General features: G+C 40.0%; 1 protein-coding gene across 3 annotated transcripts; it reads left to right on the top strand.

Moving 5' to 3' along the window:
• The first annotated feature begins 981 nt into the window (after window positions 1-981).
• Window positions 982-24,100, top strand: LOC106543669 (keratin, type II cytoskeletal 75-like). 3 transcript variants are annotated; one of them, XM_087710444.1, is made up of 10 exons: window positions 982-1,811; window positions 5,032-5,246; window positions 7,609-7,669; window positions 8,625-8,720; window positions 10,629-10,793; window positions 11,576-11,701; window positions 13,411-13,631; window positions 19,668-19,702; window positions 22,109-22,240; window positions 22,319-24,100. In XM_087710444.1, exons 1-10 carry the CDS (start codon window positions 1,278-1,280, stop codon window positions 22,384-22,386), a joined length of 1,653 nt encoding a protein of 550 aa, XP_087566570.1. In that variant the 5' UTR covers window positions 982-1,277; the 3' UTR covers window positions 22,387-24,100. The 3 variants fall into 3 exon arrangements, with proteins under 3 accessions (XP_087566570.1, XP_087566568.1, XP_087566569.1); XM_087710442.1 differs by having other exon boundaries at window positions 22,109-24,100; XM_087710443.1 differs by having other exon boundaries at window positions 11,576-11,709; window positions 13,419-13,631; window positions 22,109-24,100.
• The last annotated feature ends 308 nt before the right edge of the window (window positions 24,101-24,408 follow it).

The following is a 24,408-nucleotide window of genomic DNA, read 5'->3' as shown; positions in this document are numbered from 1 at the left end:
ATGGCATGCTCTCGTTCATTTTAAGGAAAGATCTACCCACCTCCATTGTTACATCCTCAAACCCTCATAGCTTCAACCTCAAACTGTCTACCGTGGACCTCGCCCTATTCCTAAGAGGTCCATAAAGGGGGCATACATAAGCGCACCAGCATGCCTACCATCCCTGTCCTACTGTCCCCATTTACTTGTATTCATTTCCTTGGTTCATGTCCATGTTCATACTTATACCTGCTATCCTGTACACGTTTGACAAACTAATAAATAACTAAATAAATAAAATAAAATAAAATAATAAAATAAAATAAAATAAATACTTGACCTATTGCTACTGACCTTCTCAGTGAAAAGGTACTGTGAGTTGGGAATCCTGCCTTTTTTGAAGTTCAGCTAAACAGGTCTGAGGCCTTATAGGATCTAGCTGTGGTTGAACTAAAAATCCCAACATCCTTCACCATTGACTATACTGATTACACCTGCTGGGAGTTGTAGTTCAACAACAACAGAAGAACTGATAGAAGCATGTGTTTGATAGCAGTGCTGGACAAAAGGTAACCTTTCTGACTCATAAGACCAGAAGCTAGAGTTCTATTGCCTAAAGCATGGATGAGATTGGCCGAGGGCTAGAAAAAGAACTGATCCTGTTCCAAGAAATGGGAAAAGCTCTCTCAAACATATCCTGAGGAGTAAGCAAGAGAATTGCGTCAAATTCCCCTCAGGGGAAGCAATCAACCACCTGCAATACCTGTGCTGTGCTATAGATTTTAGATTTTCAGCCAATGGTGGCAGGGGAAGTTGGGGGCGGTGGAGGGTTAGGGGTGGGAACACAGCTTTGAAGTATGGCATCTAATAATCATCCACAATTAAAGCAAATGGTTTTTTTTTAAGAATAAAAAAAATTGTTGTCAACTATGTTAATTATTTTTTGGTTTATGCGTAGAGACGGTGATGGGAAAATTAATTTGTTAGCCTACATGGGTTTTGTAAGCCTGCAAGCTAAGCAATTTTAAGGCAGCACTTCACTTCAAAGGCACCTTTAAGACAAGTTGAAGAGATTTTTTTATTGCTCCCAGATATAACCCAGCCCAGTAACGATCTGATACTTAATTAATTACCTAATTCCAGCCAAGCCCATCGCCACATATAGATGTGTATATATATATAGGGGAAACCAAAACTGCACCTCGGAGAGGGGTGTGCTGTCCTTCTCTCTCTTCCTTCTTTCCTTCTGTAGCCCAACTTCTGCTCAGCTCTCTTTAGCACTCTTTGAATTAGGCACAATGAGTAGGCAATTCAGTTCTAGATCTGGGGGAGGGATTAGGACTTCCCGGGGATATACCTCTTCCACTACTGTCATTCCTAGTGGGACAAAAGCTAGTTTCAGCTCCGTTTCATTATCCCGTGGTGTGAAGGGAAGCGCAGGATTGGGTGGGGGCTTTGGTAGTAGAAGCCTCTACAATCTGGGGGGTGGCAAACGAATCTCTTTTGGAATCAGCCATGGTGGCGTTGGAGGAGGCTTTAGGAGTGGCCTAGGATATGGTAGTGGTGGTGGTGGTGGTGGAGGAGGAGGAGGAGGATTTGGTAGTGGCTATGGATATGGAGCTGGAGGTTTAGGTTTGGGAGTAGGAGGCTATGATGGTGGACTAAGAATGGGGACCATGCCCCCTCCTGGGGGCATCCAGAAAGTGACTGTCAATGCCAACCTCCTATCGCCACTGCACTTGGAGATTGATCCTGAACTTCAAAAAGTGCGGCAACATGAAAGGGAACAGATCAAGACCCTCAACAACAAGTTTGCGTCCTTCATTGACAAGGTGAGTCAATTAAGTCAATCATCAAGTTCTTTGCAGGTAGTCTCATAGACAAAGACTGTGAATAAGATTGCAAGAGAGAAATGAACCATTCAAGTGCATCTTGGATGAAAATGAGGACAGATATGAGTGTTCCAAACCAAACATTTAATTTCTGGAAAGAGTTAAAGTAATACTTTGGCAGCCAGATTTCATTTAATTTTGCATGGCTTTCCAAGGCCTGCAAAATTTGCATAATCATACAAAGTGGAGAGAGCTTAGAACTTTTATTATTATTGCGTGGTTAATCTTTGGCGAGATTCACAGCCTTTGGGGCTGGTTGGTAGCTTAACAGCTTGAGTCCTAACCAAGGACCTAGGAACTGTTAAGGTAACGTCGGAGGATATAAGCTGTTCCAAGTAGGGTGGTTTTTTGTAGAATCAGAATGTTCAAGTCTGATAAATTTAAAATTTCCAAATAGCGAGGTAGCCCTTTGGGTATTGCTCCAAGGGCTCCTATTATTATTATTATTGTTATTGTTATTGTTATTGTTATTGTTATTGTTATTGTTATTATTATTATTATACAATTGTATCACAGCGGCCAGTTGTTTTCGCCGGATTTGGCATTGGTTACTAGTCGGGCCCCAACTGAATAATAATAATAATAATAATAATAATAATAATAATAATAATAATAATAATAATAATAATAATAATAGTTAAAAACAGTTAAAAACAGTTAAAAATTGACAAAATCACCATCAGTCAAATGCAAAAAGCCGCACTGCTTGGATCTGCATGCATATTACGAAAATACGTTACGACGTCCTAGGCCCCTGGGTGGGGCCCGACTAGTAACCAATGCCAAATCCGGTGAGACAACTGGCCGCTGTGATACAATTGCATAATAATAATAATTTGATAATCTCAGAGATCACAGCTCACACCATTATTATTAGACTCTTATGCTGCAAAACAGTATGAGTTGAATTTTCAGGATTTGAATCAGAGATGGGTTTCTACTGGTTTGCACCAGTTTGGGCAAACCGGTAGTGGAAATTGGAACTTGCTCACCGAACTGGTAGACACGGCTGGCTGGACACGCTCCTGAATCAGTTCCCTGGTAGCCCGGCTGTTGCCGGGTAGTATTTAATCATTTTTAATGTTCTGCGCATGCGCAAAACAATTTACTTTCAACTGTGCACATGCGCGGCACATGCAAAATGTACGTGCAGTGAACTGGCAGCAATGTTGGCAGCAACCCACCTCTGGTTTGAATGTTGTGATCTGAGAGCCCTTTGCAAAAATTCCCAAGATTCTAAGTTCCTGCTATTCTTCCAAGGCTGGAGGAGTGAAATCAGGATTCCCACAATACATTGTTCACAGAACACGTTTAGGAAATCATTCAGCGTTTTAGCAGCTACATTACCACTCACCTCACATATTATATATAAGACTACAACTCCCAGAGCTCCATAGGAAAAGGAGTTGACCAAAAAAAATCTCTTACATCTATGACATAGGGTGATTTGTTTTTGTTGCACTACAGCATCTTCAAGCAGCAGTAGCTATGTTTCATCCTAAGTATCTTTTTTGTAAATTTGAATACAAGTTCTCCTAAAGAGATTTTTAACTCAAGCTTGAAAATATTTTTGAGCCTGTAGCTCTTAAAATATAGGTAGTACTCAATTTCCAACAGTTTGTTTAGTGATTGTTTGAAATTAAAACAGTCCTGAAAAAAGTGACTTATGACCATTTTTCACACTTATGGCCATTGTCCCACCCCCATGGTCACATGATTTATATTTGGATGCTTGACAACTAGTTTATGACAGTTGCAGTGTCCCGGGGTCATGTGATCACCTTTTGCAACTTTCTGACAAGCAAAGTCAATGGGGAAGTCAGATTCATTTAACAACTGTGTTAGCAATTTAACAAGTGCAGCGATTCACTTAAATAAATATGGCAAGGAAAGTTGTCAAATGGGAGCAAAACTCACTTAACAAATTTCTCACTTAGTAACATACATTCTGGGCTCAATTGTGGTCGTAAGTCGAGGACTACCTGTAATGTAGCCAGTCTTAGCAATAGTCAGAAGCCTTTGGAAACAGAAATTACAGTCCTCTGCACAGAATGTAAGTCCCTATACTCACAGACGTAATTGTAGTGGCAGTGATGATGGTTCTCTATACTTTCCATCTCAGTTGACGAGATGCAAAATCGCTCCAAGGCATAGATGCTACATCAATTATACTCTAGCAAGGCTTTTAGATATGATGAAGCTACCCGCTAATTTTGTGAAACTGCAGCTTCTCAACTGTCCTATGAGAATTTTGATGTGAAATGTTAGTAAGGAATATTTTTCCTGGGAAATTCTTTTTTACCTGCACCAGAGGTGGGTTTCTGCTAGTTCACCCCAGATCGGGCACGCGCATGAGCAAGCCGGTAGTAAAATAAATTGGAACCCACCACTGTCCTGCACATTATGTTTGTGCAAGAATATAACAAGAATACATATACTTCTCTTTTTTCTCAAAGTTAATTGGCAATGTTCACAATGCAGCCATTCATGTAGTGTTTAGACTGTCATGAAAATGGTATCCATGGTTCTAGATTCAACACAAAATTAACTATACCATCATTTTGGGATTGACATTTGCTCATGCGTTGATAGAAAGGAAGCTATTTTTATAGCAATTTGCTACTATTTTTCCCCCTGGTCAGTTTGCAGCACTATTAATGCCAGAGAGTTTTTGTTTTGTTTTTTTAACAAAAGATGACAAAGTAATTTAAAGTAATTTTGCCCAGCTCCATATTTCCTAAGGTACAGATTATTAATGGGATGTACTCTTTCCTGAGGTACACAAGGGGAAGCATACATATTTAGCCTTATTTGTTTTTAGCAAATAAGTATGAAACCATCTATCCACAATCCAACGAAGTAATATATTTTTTGTGCACGTACATGATTTAGTGACCGGGTTATAAGATCTGAGGTGCAACGTCTGGATTACTTCTGGATGACAGAAAAGAAAGGTACAAAATTCTAAATCTTTGCTGCCGTCACCTGGTTGATCTGTTAAGGATTTGGGTGGCCTCCTGGTTGTCTTGCCGCACATGGTACTTGGTTGTCATCCCTTGATTTGAATGCTGCTAATCCTCATTATATAACAAGGTGTGCATTCCAATCTAAGAGGGCTTCTAAAAACATTACTCTGTCTTTGTCTCTCTCTGGACTTCAGGTACGGTTTCTTGAGCAACAGAATAAAGTACTAGAAACAAAATGGAATCTCCTGCAACAACATGGCAGCTCAGCTCCAAACTTCGGCCTAGAGTCCATATTCGAGGCTTACTTGCTTAACCTCAGAAAGCGAATTGATGCGTTAAGAGGCGACCGGACAAAGTTGGATGGAGAGCTAAGAAACGTACAGGATCTTGTAGAAGACAACCGAAGGAAGTAAGTGGGATTCCAAGGCATTCTTACCAAAGCCGATGGGATGAGAAGGGTCAGGATGGTACCATTCAGTCTGAAAGCGTGTATATGGGTCATAAAAGATTTAAGGCCTTCCCTTATAACAAAATTAACACAAAATGAAAAGCTAAAACAGGCAGAAAATAAACATATTTGATTTTCCCTAACCACATTGTTTGCTTGCTGTCTGCATTCTCAAGCATTTTATTGTTTATTTTATTTATTTAGTTTGTCAAACATGTACAAGATAACAGGTATAACTATAAACATGGACATGAGCACAAGAAATGAATACAAATAAATGGGGACAGTAGGACAGGGACAGTAGGCACCCTGGTGCGCGTATGCACATCCCCTTACAGACCTCTTAGGAATGATGTGAGATCCACAGTAGACAGTTTAAGGTTGAAGCTATGGGGGTTTGAGGAAGTAACAACAGAGTCAGATAGAGCATTCCAGAACTCCTTCATATTCTTAAAAATGATTGAGGAGCCCCAAAAGCTTTGGTTTATGTGGATCATATCTATTGATATGTACTGGAAATGAAAACTGAAAAATGTTAAAATATTTTTTGCATGCTGAACCAGCAATAATGCCGACAGCAACCCACCCCTGCTTGTGGGCCAGGAGGAAGTACCCAAAGGATGCTGTGAAGAAGCTGCAGCAGCCCATCCTACCCTCTCTTCCTTGTAACTATGCCCAACTGATAGCTGTGTGGCTATGGCATTTTGGCATGAACTCGAGCTTGTGGTTTAGGGTGGGGACATTTTTGATTTATCAAAGATATGAGGACATTAAAGCAAGCAGTTACAGGTTCACTGAAAAACCTTTTGGCTCATAAAATGGGGAGTATGAAAACTTCTGATAACAATTAAACCAAATACGCTCAGGAGACAGTTACAATAACATGAAATGGAAACTGGCATGATTTTTTTTTGAACCATGCTCATGGAATAACAACCAAATATGATAATATAAATGGAATAAGAATGTTTATAACAACAACAATTTTGTGTAGTGCCACCAAGCTTTAAATTCCTAGCCAGATTGTAATGAATTTGACAAAGCTACTTGCCTCCTCCTTTAATTTTATTTTGGAAGATTTTTATTTAAATTAATAGCTTTGAGATGTTGTTTCAGATTAAAATAAGAGTATTGATACTATCTGAAAACTGGTGAAAACATACACACACAGAGTACATGATATAGTGGAAGCGATATATTCATGCTATATGTGCTTGTTCTATGCCCATATATTATAGGGCTGTCCTTAAAAATAAAATTGACTGATTTTTTGCAATTATAATTAAAAATGTAAAAACTTCAGATTAACAAGCTAACATGAAGATAAAGAAAAAGATAAGAATAAATAGGGAAATGAAAAATAAAAATAAAACATGAACTATATTTATGCAAATGTAATTTTCATAATCGTACAGTAGCATTATAGAGCTCATGTTGTCCCAACCTGGGGAAAAATGAAATCAACTGGAGAGGTTACAACAGATTACCAAGACTTCTGATTTGGGAGTGCTGCATAGCCATAATGTATTACATACGTAATATGAAGCAAGAATAATTCATCCCTTTATGGCATTCCAAAAGCCTGTGAAATCTCAGCTATTGTGCAAAGTCTTGGAGACCACTCAGTTAGAGATCGCAATACCATGAATGAATGTTGATGGATGCTGACTGAATTATATTGGGTTAATTTCTGCGCTATAATTGATCCAGTATAGTTTTTAGGTTTTTTAAAATGCATGTTCTTAATCAAACTGCTTAGAATAAACTATGATTGAAGTATAAATTATAAATAATAAATAGCTGATTATTTAAACATTGACATCCAACACTTGTAATGACCTGCTGTTGGCAGCAATGATGAAAGATGACAATCCTTCATATGCAGAAATGATGGCCAAGTTCCAGCAGGCAACTTAATGGATGGGTAATGTAAGTCAGACACTGTTTTAGAGAAGAAAAACTGTTGAAACTCAGGTACCTCAAGCATGGGATGTAAAATAAATGTTGGTGACTTTAGTGAAATGTCCTCTCTGTATGACAATCAGGAGCGATATATATATAATCCGTGCTTGATATTCCTTGCAGCTGGTTTGACTCAGTATTATAAAATGGGTAAGAGTCTTTTTTTAAATATCGTTGTTGTGCCACATATAATTTAGAACTGGTATAGACATCCCCCACCCCCACCCCTAGAAGAGATGCTTTTATGACAGCCTGGTCAAGGCCATTGAAAGCTATTGATTGGCATCTTTTTATATGACATTTTCTTTGCCTGATATTTTCTTTGAAGAGGACTGAAAGTCTACATTCCTTCTCTTAACAGATATGAAGAAGAAATTAACAACCGCACCGCTGCTGAAAATGACTTTGTTGGTATCAAAAAGGTGATTATCCTAAAACAAAAGAATTAAGCTAAGGAAAAATAATAATAATAATATATGGGAGATTTGTACACGTGGAGAAAAAGCACTTTTGTTCAAAGTTTTATAAATTTCTTAATTAAGCTGAGAAATTTACAGCATTTCAGTCATTGCTGGACAAAGTCCTATAATTTCTCATTCTTCACTTTGATTGATGGTTATCAGAGCTCATTCATACCTGCAAACCCATTCTCTTTTTACTGTGCTAAAGCAAGAAACTGGATCAAGATTATATGACAATTATCAAAATATTTTGAATGGCTTTTTCATTATTATTATTATTATTATTATTAAATGTAAATTGATTACTGATAAAGCAACAGCTTAAAATGATGCTCTACAATATATTTTATACCACTGTGAGGAAGCGTTTATTCTTTATTTTTTGACGTATGATATTAAACTTGTATTAATGTATTGGCAATGAGCTTGTAGAGGCATGTTCAGAGTAAGATGTTGAATTAAAAGAGACAGTTCTAAATAGAAATATGCATCGTACAGAACTTTGCAGCAAAGTAGAATTGGATTGGACAATCTGCAGTCTTCCACATATGTTCAACTACAGTTCCCAGCCTGGTTTACCATTAGTTGTATTGGCTACAGCTGCTGGAGGCTGTAATTCAGCCACTTTTGAAGGGCCTCAATTTCTCCATCCCTTTTATGTGGGGTAAAACATTTGGAGGGCTCCTGTTCCCCAGCACTTTTCTTTGTTGTAAATAGGCACAGGTTTAATGCCCAGTTTGTTAATTAAAAACAAACCTTTGTTAGAAACCTCTGTGTGACACTCTGAAGAAATGCTACTGGTTGGAGTACAACTCAATGGGCTAAATAAATTAAATGTCTAACGTGATATGAAACAGCTGTCTAGGAATCTTTGGACTGCTTTTCTGTAATTTTGGTATGTGTTGCATTCTCACAGGATGTTGATGCTTCATTCATACGAAAAGTAGAGCTGCAAGCAAATGCTGATAGGCTGGTAGATGAGATCAACTTCCTGAGGACCATCTTTGAGGCTGTAAGTGTTAAATGTTCTTGTCACTGGATCCAAAGGAAAGAAATGTCCTTCAGGGCCAGAAATCGCACTGTATTTTGGGAAGAAATGGAATGATCTTGCCAGGAAAGTAGGGCAACCTTGATTTATTGACAATTCTATGAACTAACATATTCTACTTCAAAGATCTCCTGGAGACTTAGATCAAAATCTTGGGGGGATCTTTTGTGGGAGTGGGAGGCCAGTATACATTATATGCACTTGGGAGTGTCCTGATTGGATTCACACATCATGCTAAAATGTGATTTTTCTAGCCCAGATTTGTTGAATTGGCTGGAACAACATTTTGCACTAAGATGGTTGGTAGTTTCTTTTAATGCTGGCATGATGTAATGTGCGGTACTAACTGCAGTGCTGCTACATATAGTTTCTTTAATAATTTTTAAATAGGTTTAAAGAAGTGTTGATTGACACACAACACAGAGGTATCATTGATACAAAGGAGAAAGAAGAAGTCAGTCAGGTCCACTAATCAATTTTGTCTTCCTGAAACAGTAAACAATTTGATATAGCCAAGGCCTACTACTATTAGAAACAGTGATGGAGAAAGTACTATCTGTAAAAAAGTGTACTTTTTAATTGATGCCCTGAATCAGAATGTTTTTAATAATGTGTTCCCAGACATAGGAAGAACGGTTGCAGGAATTGGGTATGCCTAGTTTAATGAAAAGAAGGACTAGGGGAGACATGATAGCAGTGTTCCAATATCTCAGGGGTTGCCACAAAGAAAAGGGAGTCAAAAGCACCTGAGGGTAGAACAAGAAGCAATGGATGGAAACTAATCAAGGAGAGAAGCAACTTAGAACTAAGGAGAAACTTCCTGACAGTTAGAGCAATTAATCAGTGGAACAATTTGCCTCCAGAAGTTGTGAATGCTCCAACACTGGAAGTTTCAAAGAAGATGTTGGATATCCATTTGTCTGAAGTGGTGTAGGATTTCCTGCCTAAGCAGGAGGTTGGACTAGAAGACCTCCAAGGTCCCTTCCAACTCTATTATTCTAAATTCTAAATGAGAGTCATATAGTCAGATCAGTTAATTTGAATGGTTTTACTTACACTCTCTTATACCCCCAGTCCTCATCCTCAGGTTAAAAATATCCCCATTATTATACTGACAGCCATGTTCAGAGGCCTCCACTGATGAGCACAATTCATATGAATTGATAGAAAATTTCCTGAATGCAGCAGTCTTATCATGCTGAGCTTTGCCAAGTCCCTGGTGAGATTTCATTTGGTGAATCTTCCAAGGGAATCTAGCCCTACCACATCTAGGCTGCAAAATCCCGAATGACCAGCAGAGTGCAGCAAAAAGGCAAAAACTGTATATTGTGATTCCATCTAACTCAGGGGTGACAAACCATGGGCCGAATGCATCACATGAAGGCCACACCCACCCCAGCTCCATGAAGGCAAAAACATTGCAATACGTCACGTGACGGCAATGTGATGTGGCGAGTTTGACATCCCTGATCTAATTGGTCATGTGATTTTTATTTCATCCAAATCAGTTGGCTCTCATTAAGTGGCTTGCAGTGACCCCGGACACTGGACCATGTTCTTTAACTGGATATGGTTTTATCTTTACAGCATAGCATGTACTATGCACACATAACTCCTAGGCTGACGTTCTGTTATTCCAGATGGGATTAGACATACCTCCATCAGAGTCTCAGGCAGATGCTGAAGTCAGTGATGAAAACACTAACTAGACAGCCTACTGACAACTTCCTGCTTTGCCATAATGAAGCACAAGCTTTATTTTGAATTGGCTTCCACATAATATTTTGCTAGGTAAAGATGAACTTGAATTAGTGAATAACAATGGGGAAACATATGGATGGATGAATAACAGCATCTTGTTTTTCCACAAAGGAAATGGCTCAAATCCGAGGACAAATTAGTGACACCAATGTTGTCTTGCAAATGGACAACAACCGAGATCTGGACCTCAACAGTATCATTGCTGAAGTGAAAGCACAGTATGAAGACATTGCCAACAGGAGCCGGGTTGAGGCAGAAGCATGGTATCAAAGCAAGGTAAGACTCTGCATAACTTTTCCAGAGATGACTGTGGAGTTAAGATAAACTTATCCTCTTAATCTGGAATCAGTGGTCTTCTTAACCAGAAGGAAAGCCTGAAGTGAGAGGGCTGATAGTCAGACCATGCCTTTACACTTCCAATGAGCTTTTCTTTTTTCAGAAATCCTTTAAGTGAATTGAATCTGATGTGCAACATTTGTCTTATATCGTAAGTTCCTTTATAATGGGGTCGTAACCAGCATTACCTTTCGGATTGCTAGGAAGAACAGAAAACTCCTAGACATTATTAGTTGAGAAGCCATGGTGGATAGACCTCATGAGCTTTGCAATTTCTCATGAGAAATAATGCAACTACAAGTTCTGTACCTAGCATTTTAACCACAAAGTTATAGTGCCTACTGAGCTTTGCTGAAACACAAAACACGAACTGTGATGCCATAGTCTCAATGCATAATATATTCCTAAGAGGCAAAAATTTGGATTCCACTTTTTGTCTTGAGATCACATTTAGGTTTAGAGGTGACAAATTTGGCAAATCTTTTATCTGCCTTTGCCAAGGAAAGGTGATACACAGAGTTTACCTCATACCCAAGGCCTCTTGTCTAATTCGTGAAGCTGGTATTGCTTCCTATCAGTCATAAGGATTCTCTTGCCTCCCAATAAGGAGGTTCTGAGTTCAATCCTAGGTAGAGGCAGATGTAGCGTCTCCTGCTTGGGCAGGGGTTTGGACTAGATGACCTTCCAACTCTGTTAATCTGTTACTTCTTTTGGTATTACAGTTTCAGGAACTTCAGAGCACAGCTGTTGGTCATGGGGATGACCTGAAAAATACCAAGAATGAGATTGCGGAACTGAATCGGGTTATCCATAGACTAAATGCAGAAATTGACAATGTGAAGAAACAGGTCAGCGGGTATTTGAATATAGCAATATCCTGTCTGCATGGGTTTATCTGTTCTCTTTTTTCACCTTTACATGTCCATCTTCTCTTAGCTTGCACATTATTTTGCAGTTCATCCATGTGTGTATGCTAGGAACATTTTCACACCAAATTTCAACAGGATTTATTTCTGAGGAAAAGTGGCCAAGCATATTCGTTCAAGTTGGATTAAATGATCCCTGCCATCATTTTCAGGAGATTATCCCCTGCCTTGACTGTTTACAACTCAAGTTTACCAGACTTACCTGCACAATGTGCAGAGACATATTCTAAGCTGCTATTTCTTCCTCTATAGTAGAACCGGAACAGAAATATTGCAAGAAGTGTTATGTGGAGGTGTTCTTTGATTCTCAGGACTATCTGTCAGTCACGCATTGCCATCTTTGACTGTGTGCCAGCTGCTGTTCTGCTTGAATAATTCACTTCATTAATCTAAATTCTAACAATCTCACATTTAAATTGTTGCATGCTTTTGAATATGAATTTGCTCCCAAAAATGCTCCTTAATACAAAACACGGCAGCTTGAATAATCTCTGAAACCCTGTGACCCTATTATGCCAATATTAGTTCCTATTTTATAGGCAAAATGCACAATTTATTCACAAAATACACAGAAATGGATTCACTAGCTCCAGAAAGACTATGATTTGAATAAAATACTGCACAAAGTTGAATAGCAACAGGACTGGCACTTAGACTTATATATCACTTCACAGCACTCTCTAAGCAGTTTATAGAGTCAGCCTATTGCCCTCCCCCCCAACAATCTGGATCCTCATTTTACCAACCTCAGAACGATGGAAGGCTGAGTCAACCTTGAGCCTGGTGAGATTTGAACTGCTGGCAATCGGTAGAGTTAGCTTGCAATACTGCATTCTAACCACTGCACCACCATGTATTATATTATATGGCTTGCAATAATTGCTTTATTGGAATTTGGCACATCAAACCAGAGTAAACTTTTTAATTATCTAAGCACATTTTCATGTTATTAACATGAAAGCCAAGGTGGCGCAGTGGTTAAATGCAGCACTGCAGGCTACTGCTAGATCAGCAGGTCAGCGGTTCAAATCTCACCGGCTCAGGGTTGACTCAGCCTTCCATCCTTCCGAGGTGGGTAAAATGAGGACCCAGATTGTTGGGGGCAATATGCTGACTCTCTGTAAACCGCTTAGAGAGGGCTGAAAGGCCTATGAAGCGGTATATAAGTCTACTGCTATTGCTAATATTGCTATTGCTAACATAAATAATTCTTGCCCTGTTAAATCTCATAGTTGGAGGTTGTCTAGGAACAGAAGGTGGCACTCACTCTGAACTGGTTTGCAGAAGAATAAACTTCTTGATGGAAAGAGATATTGAAGGACAGAGAGTACAGGCAGACCTCAACTTACAACATTCATTTAGTGACCGTTCAAAGTTACAATGTTACCATCTGGGTTTTTTTGGAGACTCCGAGGTCCAAATAAAAGCCAGTGTACAATAATGTGATCCTGTTTACAATTCTCCTGTAAATACTTACCTGTCTGCTGCTATAACAGAAAAGAGAGGCAAAGTGCCAACTCTTTACCAGTGAATTCTTAAGACATCTATATTTAATACTTCACGAAGTCATGCATGTCATGACACACATGAATCATGAAATTAGAACCTAATTAATATACGAATGTACCCAGATTACCAGTCTTCAAGGAGCAATTGCTGATGCTGAACAGCGTGGGGAGATGGCCCTGAAAGATGCCCGGGTGAAATTGAGCGACCTGCAACTGGCTCTGCAAAATTCGAAGGATGAGCTGGCACGTCTCCTGCGGGATTATCAGGAGCTGATGAATGTCAAACTGGCGCTGGATATTGAGATTGCTACATACCGCACGCTGCTCGAAGGCGAAGAATGCAGGTGGGTGCCATCTTGCGATGTATCATGTCTCTGAGTGAAACGTACCTATTTGCATGTTTCTTGCGTGTCGATTTTACCCAATCTTAAACATAGGAATATATACACAGGTACCTGTCATCATAGCTGTTCTGCTTTTTCTATAACTGTTTGTTTGTCTGTCATCCTTTTTTGGCCTGTAACAAAGATCGTGTCCTAGGTTTGGAGCCTGTATGGTTTTTTTTAATTGATTCTCTTTTCAGAGCTCTGCAGGCTTCCTCCACTTGTTTTCTTAGAAAATTCCCAGAATTTCCATGTGGAGATGAATAGTACATTTGATAAATAACAAATTAGGGGGGGGGGAATTGCATTTAGTTCATCCATTTTAGAAAACTTTCTTTCTTCAACCATACTCTCCCTGGGTCTGATCCTGTTCTGACCTAGGTTTCCCAAGTCATAGACCTTATCTGGCTTGGAGAGCTACCAGGCCGATATCTGCAAAACTTGGCAAGGAGTCTCGGAGAGTCACGAACCAATTAAGTGAACCAATTGCCTCCTGCAAACTCCACTCCCCTTTCTCTCCTCTTTTATTTCCTCTGGGAGGGGCCATTCATCATCCACCTGTGGCCTTACTCCCAAGTCAACCCCTGTTTTTTAGCTGTTCCCTTTGTCTGGCAACTCTGTGCATGTGCACACTGGGAACAGGCTCCAGCTGTTCATCTGCCTCACTGATGTCTGACTGACAACAGCTGATAACTGGCATACGGCTCTGGCTCCCTCTCTGCCTCTGACACAGAGCCCTCATCAGAGGCTTCCCCAGGACTGGCCCATGTTCCTTCCCAACCTTCTCACTGTCCGAATCTGTTGCCAACTCTGCTGGCCACTAGCAGGCCACGACAGATCCTTAGTTTATTCAGTTTTGAGCAGTTTTTTCCTCCTTCCTCTTCGTCTCTTTTTCATTTCCTTTTGCCTAGCACAATTCAGTGTATAGGATAAAGTTCCAAAGGGCTCTAAGGAGAGGACATTATATAGAGGACATTTCCCCCAAGCTCAGCAATAGCAAACATTTTCATCGGAAACAACAAGGGTCAATGAAAAGGGATATCAAATATTTTGTAGCAAAAATGATTTTTTTCTTTCTGTCCCTAAATATGTTGCTTCCTTAAGCATGATGTTATATTTAGCCAGCAAATAAAAGTGATTCTCAAGCTGTCAGTAAGAAATTTACAATGTGACAGGTGTGTGTGTGTGTGTTTGTGTGTCTGCACGCAAATGTTAATGTTTGTATGGCACATTTCCAACGGTGTTGAAATTTCTGAATGTTCAATGTGCATATTTAGGAAGCAGTACTTGCTGTTCAATATCATCAGCATAGTAGAAAACATTTCCACACATAATATGCATTAGCATTAGCTGGGAATGCTTCTAGCATGGGGTAGGCTTTTAAGAATGTAAATAAATAATATATGCATATATAATTGCAAGTAAATAACTAAAACTATGTTTCCTATACAATCTGGAATTAATTGCAGTTATTATGTCTACAATAATACTGCTTAGTCATAGTAAGACATGGTTGCTGACTTGGAGAGAGACACATAAAATCATCCTTCACTCCTGATATTCTTAATTAGTGGTGAAAATTCAGAAGAGAAAATACTGCACAGATATAGAAGCAATCTTTCCTCAAGTATGTTTCTATAAAAAAAGTAAATATGCCTTAGGCTTGTATTCTACATAAAAGGTGTGCTGGAATCTTGTTCTCTCTGTGCAATATCTTTACATTTTAAGATTTCAGCAATTTGCAATCCAAATGTGTGTATATTTACTCCTAAAGTAGCTCCCCCTATGTTTGACAGATTTTCTTCCAAGTTAGACGCCTTGGTTCATGCCATAACTTAGTCTCCTACCATCTGATGCCCTTCAGATGGATTGTACATATTTTAATTTCCTAAGGCTAATAGGGATTGATCTACATCAGATTGGGAAAAGCTGTCCTACACACGAGGCCAAGAGTTGTGTTGTATTCAACCCAATGAGATTATGGTGATAGAGAATGAGATGACAACTACTCTGTTCTTCTTTAGAAGAACATCTATGGCTTTACCAATCTCTTTCCCAGCCCACTCAAATCAATGGGCTTTTATTGAAAGAGAAAGTAGAAGATAGCTAAAAATGGAGGGCACCTTCATAATTTGTGCTGCAACAAGAGTTTGCAAGATATGTCCAAAATATTGTATCTGGGTAAGGCTCAAAGCCCATCATGCTTAGGCCAAGAAAAGATCCTTTCAAAAGGATCTTTTTCTCATCCTTTCAAAAGCAAATAGCAGCTGCATTATCACAATACAAAAAAAGATGCTGAGACTCTAGAGGAGGGGTGTCAAACTTGCGGCCCGCAGGCTGGATGTGTCATGCGCTGGCCACGCCCACACCTGGTTTAGCGAAGGGGGGGAAGTCATGACACATTACGTGACGACACAAGCTTGGTACCCCTGCTCTAGAAGGAGTGCAGAGAAGAGCAACAAAGATGATTGAAAAGGGTCTGGAGGCTAAAACATATGATAAATGGCTGCCTGAACTCGGTATGTCTAGTCTAATAAAGAGAAACACTGGAGTGTCATGATAGTAAACTTTCAATATATGAAAGGTTGTCACAAAGAAGAGGCAACCTATTTCCCAAAGCTCCTGAGTGCAAGACAAGAATAGAATTGATGTAAACTTATCAATAAGAAATGCAATTTAGAACTAAGGAGAACTTTCCTGATAATGAGAAAAGTTAATCCGTGGAATGGCTGGCCTTAGGGAGTTGTGGGTGCTTTAACACTGGATGTTTTAAAGAAGAGATTGGACAGCCATTTGTCTGGAATGGTTTTGGATCTCCTGCTCAATTAGAGGGGTTGGGCTAGAAAACCTCTAGAAGATCCTTTCTAACATTCTGTATTCTTTCCCTGTTGGGACCATGAGGCAGGACAATGGGAAAAAGATAGAATTTAAAATCTGTAACTTCTCTGAAAGGACATTAGCTTCTATTAACCTTATGAGGAAAACCTATTTTTAAATATGAAGAGCTCCTAGTTTTCATTTTGTCCTCCACTACTTACCTATGCTTTGAAGCATGGTGTGAACTAATGGCAGAAGGACTTGCTGGGAGTCAACTGGGTGAAGTGACCTCTTGTGGTCACTTCTTTTGTTGACATGCTTTGGGAACTTAACTGATTTTGGGCCAAAATGCTCCCATCAATCTCAAGGCAGAAAGGCTGCGTTGTTCATTTTCCTCACCCCTCTGAGATATTATGGTTCTGGGAATTTCAATGGTGGGCTGGATTTTGGTACTTGGTGACAGTTGTAGCAGTACCTTGAAATTTGTAGAACAAGGAAAACCCAGGGTAAGCATTCATTCTAAGACCACTCCCAGAATTCTATCAGCTACTGAAGGGGGTGGGGGGTGGCCAGCTTTGATGCCCAAACTGCATTGTACTTTTCTATATCCTGCTAAGATATTGCTGCAGTTAGTTCTGGAAACTGTAAATCAGTGGTGGGATTCAATTTTTTTTTACTACTGGTTCTGTGGACATGGCTTTGTGGGTGTGGCTTTGTGGGTGTGGTTTTGTGGGCTTGGCAGGGGAAGGATACTGCAAAATCCCCAATCCCTCCACACCCCACTAACCTGCTTTCCAACTCCGTTCTCCTGTTCAGGGCAACCAAAGAAGATCAGCTAGGAGGCTGGGAGGTAGCATGGGCGTGGCTAGCCTATTTGCTGGTTCTCCAAACTACTCAAAATTTCCACTACCAGTTCTCCAGAACCTGTCAGAACTGGCTGAATGCCACCTCTGCCATAAATCAACTTTGGTGCCCACAAGAATGGAGATTAGAGCTCATTGTGTCCAACCCCATAGCTGTCCCTCATCACTGAAATAATGGAACATGGAGCACTTGATAGAGGAAGGAGTAAGAGTACTTTTAGATAATAAAGATAATGGTTTAGTGTTACTTACCTGCACTAATGGTCCAGGATCTAAAATTACTGAATTATAGACCGGGGGTGGGGGTGGGGAAAGAATTACTATGAAATGCATTCTGTCTGAAAAACACCTAATGCCTCTGGCTTATGTGTGTTGGTGCAGTTTGTTTCTGAGCCTTCCTTCAGGCCACTGTCTGATTCAGTACTTTGGAAAAACTTTATGCTATAGTATCCCTTGAACTAAATGTACTTTTTTCTTGGGGTGAAATAAATGCCAGACGTTACACCTATGTAAAAAAGTAATAATCTGTATATTTTTAGCAACATTTGTTCATGTACTTAACTCTGCTTAACGTCTGACCCTGAAGATCAGCAGATGCTGTGGTTGCCATCTAGATAAGCCTGAAGGGCAATAAGGGTCAGGATTGTTTTCCCTCACAATGTTTTTGTACAAAGCAGATGAGCACTCTGGCCTCAGGAGGGCACTCTTAAGGCAGTCCCATCAAGGCAGCTGAGAGCACAATGCTAAGTGGGTACAGAGGACAGGTTTTGCATTCTATGAGAAGATGTGAGAAGCTGGTAGAGAGGTTGCACCATCTGTGTTGCAACAACACAGTCACCAGTTGTTACAAAATGTTCTCTTGTGGGTTCCTGGTTGAGCCACAGAGTGAGCATGGACATTTTCCTCACGGCTGAAACATAAGTTATGCCAGCACAAAAGGGGCAGCCTCCTCTTCCCCCCTTCCGGGTTAAGTCTGCAGTGGACAAGAACCTATAGGAATTTGTTCTGCTCAGACTTGGAGGTCAGGACCCCCCGAGGGAGGGGTGAACCACTGCATGCTGGCTGAGCAACCTGTTTCATGTGACCCCCCCCCCAGCTCAGGGGTGTGCTTCGGACGGTGCATAAATGTTATGTAGTTGTGCCTCTTGCACAATCCCTTTTATAAGGGGGGTGTAGATTGTTTAATCCTCACAAATTTCCCAAGGTATTTTGTTTGTTTGTTTTAATTTGTTTAATAAAATTGCGGCCTTTTCTATCAGGAAGAAAAGGCAGAGAAACTGTAAGCTTCCTTTGGCTGGCAGGGATAGGAGCCAAATATATCAAAGAGCCCCAGCCCGTCAAGGCCAATTTATTTTTCTTTTTTTCCATTCAGTCTGAAGCCAGTGACTTTTTTTGCAGCAGTAGCTTCTCAGAAATAGATTCTTAAGTTAAAGGATTTATCTCTAGCTATAGAGCACCCAGTCCTGGGCATTCTTTTGAACTCACTTATCTGTAGTGGCATATGCAAAATCTGTTTTATGCTTTTCATAAGAAAAGTGTAACTCTACAGCTTTGTTCACTAGTGGCACTAATCCATAACGTGATTAGTTTGCACTGGTGTGATGTGGGTTCTTCTTTTTGATAATCCAGTCAACCTTTAAATGGTTTAGTTATGTGTATAAACCCTCTCTGTTAAATAACAAAAAAATGAGAGGGGTCAATCAAATCAAATCTTTATTATGGACAAAGACCGACACACATGGAAAGGTCTGGTTGAAAAATAACTAAAAGGCTAGCAGGAGTCAGTACATGAAGAAAATATGTCAGCTGCTGGAATCTCTAGGAGTAGCAAGTTATTTAAGACAGTTTTGGTATATAGTCCAAAAGCAGGAAATAATAAATGCAGCAGACAGCACTTCAGTGAGCTTAACATCCACAGGAATTTCGTTATAGTTCAGGTTCCCAGTCTCACTTCCTTAATGAGGTCTGTTTCCTGGTTATATATTTGTTCTGTTTGACAAATCATGTGTTGAAAGCCATCTTTTTCAGCATGGAGTGGTGTTATTAGCCATCAAACATCAAAAATACACTCCCCCCCAAAAAAAAGGTTTCATACAATTTTGGCCACTACTAATGCAAAGAAAGAAGTGTGTATGTATTTTCCTTCATTTTGTCACTCATCTGATGGAGAATTTAAAGTGACCAGTTGTTCCTCGTTTTCACTTGATACTTTATCCCAAGATCTTTATTTTCAAAGACAGGGCCTTAAAGGCTATGAGCTACACATGATAAAGGCAATTGATTTATAGTCACACTGTTTTTTCTTTCTTGTCTATAGGATGTCTGGAGAACTCACTACCCCTGTGAGCATGTGTAAGTATTTCATTTATGCTAATTAGCCATGAAGGCCCATGAGAATACACTTGTTTACACACACTGTATTGTTTAATGTTAATACTGAATAATTTAGAAATCTTAAAAAATGTTCTCTATCACTAACAAGAGGATCAAATAAGTACTACCAAATAGGTATTACACTCTGTGCGTATGTGTGTATAGGGGTGCTGCCTATCCTATTTTATACTATTGGTGAAAATAATAATTTAGATTAAAAGTGGGACATGAGGCTTTAAAAAAAAGTAACTAGAATAGATTATGTTGTGGTCAATTCAAGCTAGGACTAGGCATGACATCAGAGCAGTATACCAGTATTTGAAAGGTTGCCACAAAGAAGAAGGGGTCAATTTATTTTTCCAAAGCACCAGAAACAATAGATGGAAACTAATCAAGGAGAGAAGCAATCTGAAATTAAGGAGAAACTTCCTAACAGGGAAGACAATTAATTAGTGGAATAGCTTGCCTCCCGAAGTTCTGGATGCTCTCTTACTAGCGGTTTTAAAGAAGAGATTGGACAACCATTTGAGTATATGGTTTCCTGGCTGAGCAGAGGGTTGGACTGGAAGACCTCCAAATTCCCTTCCAGCTCTATTCTGATTGATTGGGCAAAGAGGCGCTGTGAAGGGAATGGTCAGATAAGAGATAGTATAGTGGTAGCTGGGTAGTGTGCGTGGCAAGAGTTCAAAAAAGACCCTACCTAGTTTCTCCGACCGTAAAGGAGAGTGGGGCAGGGAGGGAAGATTGAACTTTCAGACTAGCAAGAAGTTTCATTTAGTCAATGAAACTTTACAATAAAGTAGAATTAGCTTGTCTGGCTATTGATTCCTATCTAGTGTACCTCGCCAGGCTGACAAAAACAGATGAAGAAACAGACACCATGTAGATTGAAAGCTACTTTTATTAGAAAGAGCTATAGTAGCAGAATCTCACAAGTCTGAATGTGCTCCCCCTTCTCCCTCTTTTATCTTCATGTGAATTAAAGTTGGGCAGTGGGGTAGGGGGGCTGGCTGAGGTGTTTTCATAAACCACTTTCCTTGCTTGGGCTAAAACCTTGCTTATCTGATCATTGCCTTGGTAGTAGATCTTCCGTTTCTTCTCCAAGGCCATCATTTATGAACATTACAAGAAATATCCCTTGATTTTTAATTTTGAATGGCATCCCACACTGGATGGGAAATCTGAGCGAGCAATTTGGCAGTAATACTACTCATATACCCTAACCCTTCAATACATGGTGGCACCTGTAACCTTAAAAAGCTGAGCAGGGTCATACCAGTGGTGAAATTCAATTTTTTTTACTACTGATTCTGTGAGCGTGGCTTGGTGGGCATGGCAGGGAAAGGATACTGCAAAATCCTCATTCCCTCCCCACTCCTGGGGGAAGGATATTACAAAAATCTTCATTCCCACCCCACTCTTGGTCCAGCCAGAGGTGGTATTTGCCAGTTTTCCGAACTACTCAAAATTTCTGCTATTGGTTCCCCAGAACCTGTCATAACCTGCTGAATCTAACTAGCCTACCTAGTTAGAATTTGGATGGGAATGCATTTGATAATTCCAGGGGTGAGGACTATAGTGGGGAAATCAGCATCCTGGAATATGAGAATGACTTGGATATGCCCTGGTAGTCCCCAAGACTTGAGTATGATAGTCATCTATCATGTCTTAGAACAACTAAAATGATCAAAGATCTGGAGAGTACAACATATGAAGATTAGGGTTCAGTTAGTCTAAAGAAAAGAAGAATTAGCGGTGACTTGATAGCAGTATTCCATTATTTGAGGGGCTGCCACAAAGAAGAGGGGATCAAATTATTCTACAAAACCCCAGAGGGCAGGATAAGGAGCAATGGAGGGAAGCCAATCAAAGAGAGAAGCAATCGGGAATTAAGGAGAAACTTCCTAACATTGAGGACAACTATAGCAGTAGACTTATATACCGCTTCATAGGCCTTTCAGGCCTCTCTAAGCGGTTTACAGAGAGTCAGCATATTGCCCCCAACAATCTGGGTCCTCATTTTACCCACCTCGGAAGGATGGAAGGCTGAGTCAACCCTGAGCCGGTGAGATTTGAACCACTGACCTGCTGATCTAGCAGTAGCCTGCAGTGCTGCATTTAACCGCTGCGCCACCTTGGCTCTTGGCTCCACTAACCAGTGGAACAGCTTGCCTCCAGAAATCGTGGGCACACCATCACTGGATATTTTTAAGACGTGTCCAGACAGTCACTTATCTTAAATAGTATCGCTTCTTCTGCTTGAGCTGGACTAGAAGACATCCAAAGTCCCTTCCGGCTAATTCGTTTTTAGGATCCATTCCTTCTTATGGGCTACAGCCAATGGTTGGAGAAAAGTCCAGTAATGCACCTATGTTTCTCTTGCAGCGGTGGTCAGCAGCTCGTCTGCCATGAGCGGAAGTGGTCGTGTGAGCAGTGGAGGATTCGGCCTGGGGATAGGTGGAGGAGGAGGAGGCAGTGGTGCTGGAGGCAGCCTGGGCCTGACAATGGGAGGGGTTGGTGCCGGTGGCTTTGGTATAAACACTGGAGGGAGCAGCTACAGTACTGGAAGCTATGGTGGGGGAATAGGTGTTGGAGGAGGCTCTTCCAACATGAAATATGTCTCAACCACAACCTCATCGTCCAGCCGAAAAGTGGTCAGATAAAAAAGAAACCACGTTGCCAATTGATTCTGAAAAAAGCTCCTAATTGCCAGCATCAGCACAAGTCCCCAAGCTAGTCATCCTTCATTTTTTCCCCCTGAGAAGTTTAATATGAACAGACACTGTCCCTTGTCTCCTGAATGAATACATCTGAGCAGGTGTTTGCTGTTCATGAGAAATGGCTCCTGTCACCCCTTTGCCAGGCAGTTTCAGTGTTACAAGTCTCTTTCCCAACCAAGGTGACTTGTGGCTGCTAAGGCGTCTCTGATTTTCCTATTGGACAGAATCGATCTTATCCTCCCCTACTCTCTTTCAGAAGGATGATGATGATGCCCTTTTGTGATAGGAATTCAGACAGATTAACAGAATTGGAAAGGACCTTGTAGGTCATCTAGTCCAACCTCCCCCTCACCCCCATGAATTGGCAAAGAAGTTTTAAATTAGAAAAGGAAATCTGGTGAAGGTTGATTTTAGCCAAAAGCAAACAAAGCAAAAAGCCAAGCATAACACTTTTGAGTATTATTCCTAAAAGAAACCCCCTTCCCCACCCCAAATACTATTGTTATAGTGCAAAACTTTAGGAATAGAATCTGGCCACATAAAACAGTATTTTAACACCCTGCTGATTTTACTGGGAGATTAAGTACTCCATCCCCTCTCCCTATTTGAAATCAACAGGATGGAGAAAATGTTTACCTTTTGTTTCGGTTGTTTTTAAGAACGAAAACATCACTGAATTTTTTTCCAGCATTGGCCTTCATTTTATGGTCATAGTTTCACCTTTTCGCATTTCTGCAATTTTTTAACGCTGCCCTTTTTGTTCAGTGCTTTGCACCAGCAGATGAATGCGATATAATTGTATCCTCTTAAATCTCATTAAAAGCAGGAGGAAAGTATCTGTATAGACCAGTGGTTCCCAATCTTTTTTTGGCCATGCCCCACCTAAGCATCTCTAAAATCCTGGTGCCCCACTTGTGACATATAATTCTTATTTTGCTCAAAAAGTAAACTCTACTCAAGCAGAGGAAGCCTAAAAGGCGATTAACTAGGTTTAAACAAGGTTCAAATTGCCACCATTAAAAATCAAATTGCCCCCCTGTGGGGCGTGGGCACCACGTTGGGAACCACTGGTATAGACTGGTCTGTATTATCAGGGCCTGTACTTTTCTCACTTAAGCCCTATTGCTCTGTTTGGTATATTGCTTGGTATAATTTTGATTTTCCAGAGCGTTTAAAAATGTGATAGCCTTCTGCTAAGATGGCATTTGAGAATGGAAAGGGCAATTTAATGGATGGGCTTATTAAAACAATATAGTTGGCAACAGAAAACAAAGAACACCTGTATTTTAATTCAGTTGTAATAGTAGGCAGACCAACACCCCCAGGAATATACACAGTCAAAACAACACATTGTTTAATAGGGAATTAGAAGATAAGTGCTTAGGTCAGCCATCTTTTTAAAGGATGCCTTTTGTTGTTCTGTGCTTAGAAGCATAGCATTTGTCTTCATCAACCACAAAAAATAATAATGTTAGTATTCTTTTGGTTGACCCTCTCCCTAAGAAGATGATATTTTTACCCGTTAAAATAAATTTCCCAATTGATGAAGAACATTTTAAAAATGCATAATAGTTTGTATGGCCTATTTTGTAAGTGTCCCCAAATGCTTGTTGTAAATAAAATAGCAACTGTTTGGCTTCTTTTGCTCAGTCTGTTGTTCTCCATAACTTCATGCTTGAAATTGCAAATAAACTGCATTGTGATAACTTTTTTCTTGCTGGCCTCTCCTTTCTTTTTACCTGTGGGTGTTCATTACAGCTAAAATGTGTTTTTTCTTGAATGAAGAACTCAAACATGAAGGGCCTGTAGCTGAAGAGAAAAATAGGGGACTAGGAATATTTGGTTTGCAACATTTTTTCCCCTTACAAAATGGTTTCAATTGATTGACTCATTTATGATTCACCTAGTTTACTTCTGGAGTCTTTCTGATGGGCAATACTACCAGCATGAGAGATGTATCATTGT

This window comes from Thamnophis sirtalis, unplaced genomic scaffold, assembly GCF_051295495.1.
Source record: "Thamnophis sirtalis isolate CommonGarterSnake01/CBP01778 unplaced genomic scaffold, rThaSir2_p1.2 scaffold_3, whole genome shotgun sequence".
In the NCBI taxonomy this organism is placed as follows: Eukaryota; Metazoa; Chordata; class Lepidosauria; order Squamata; family Natricidae; genus Thamnophis; species Thamnophis sirtalis.
The sequence above is the reverse complement of the archived record's forward strand: the minus strand, read 5'-3'. Positions and strand labels throughout refer to the sequence as shown.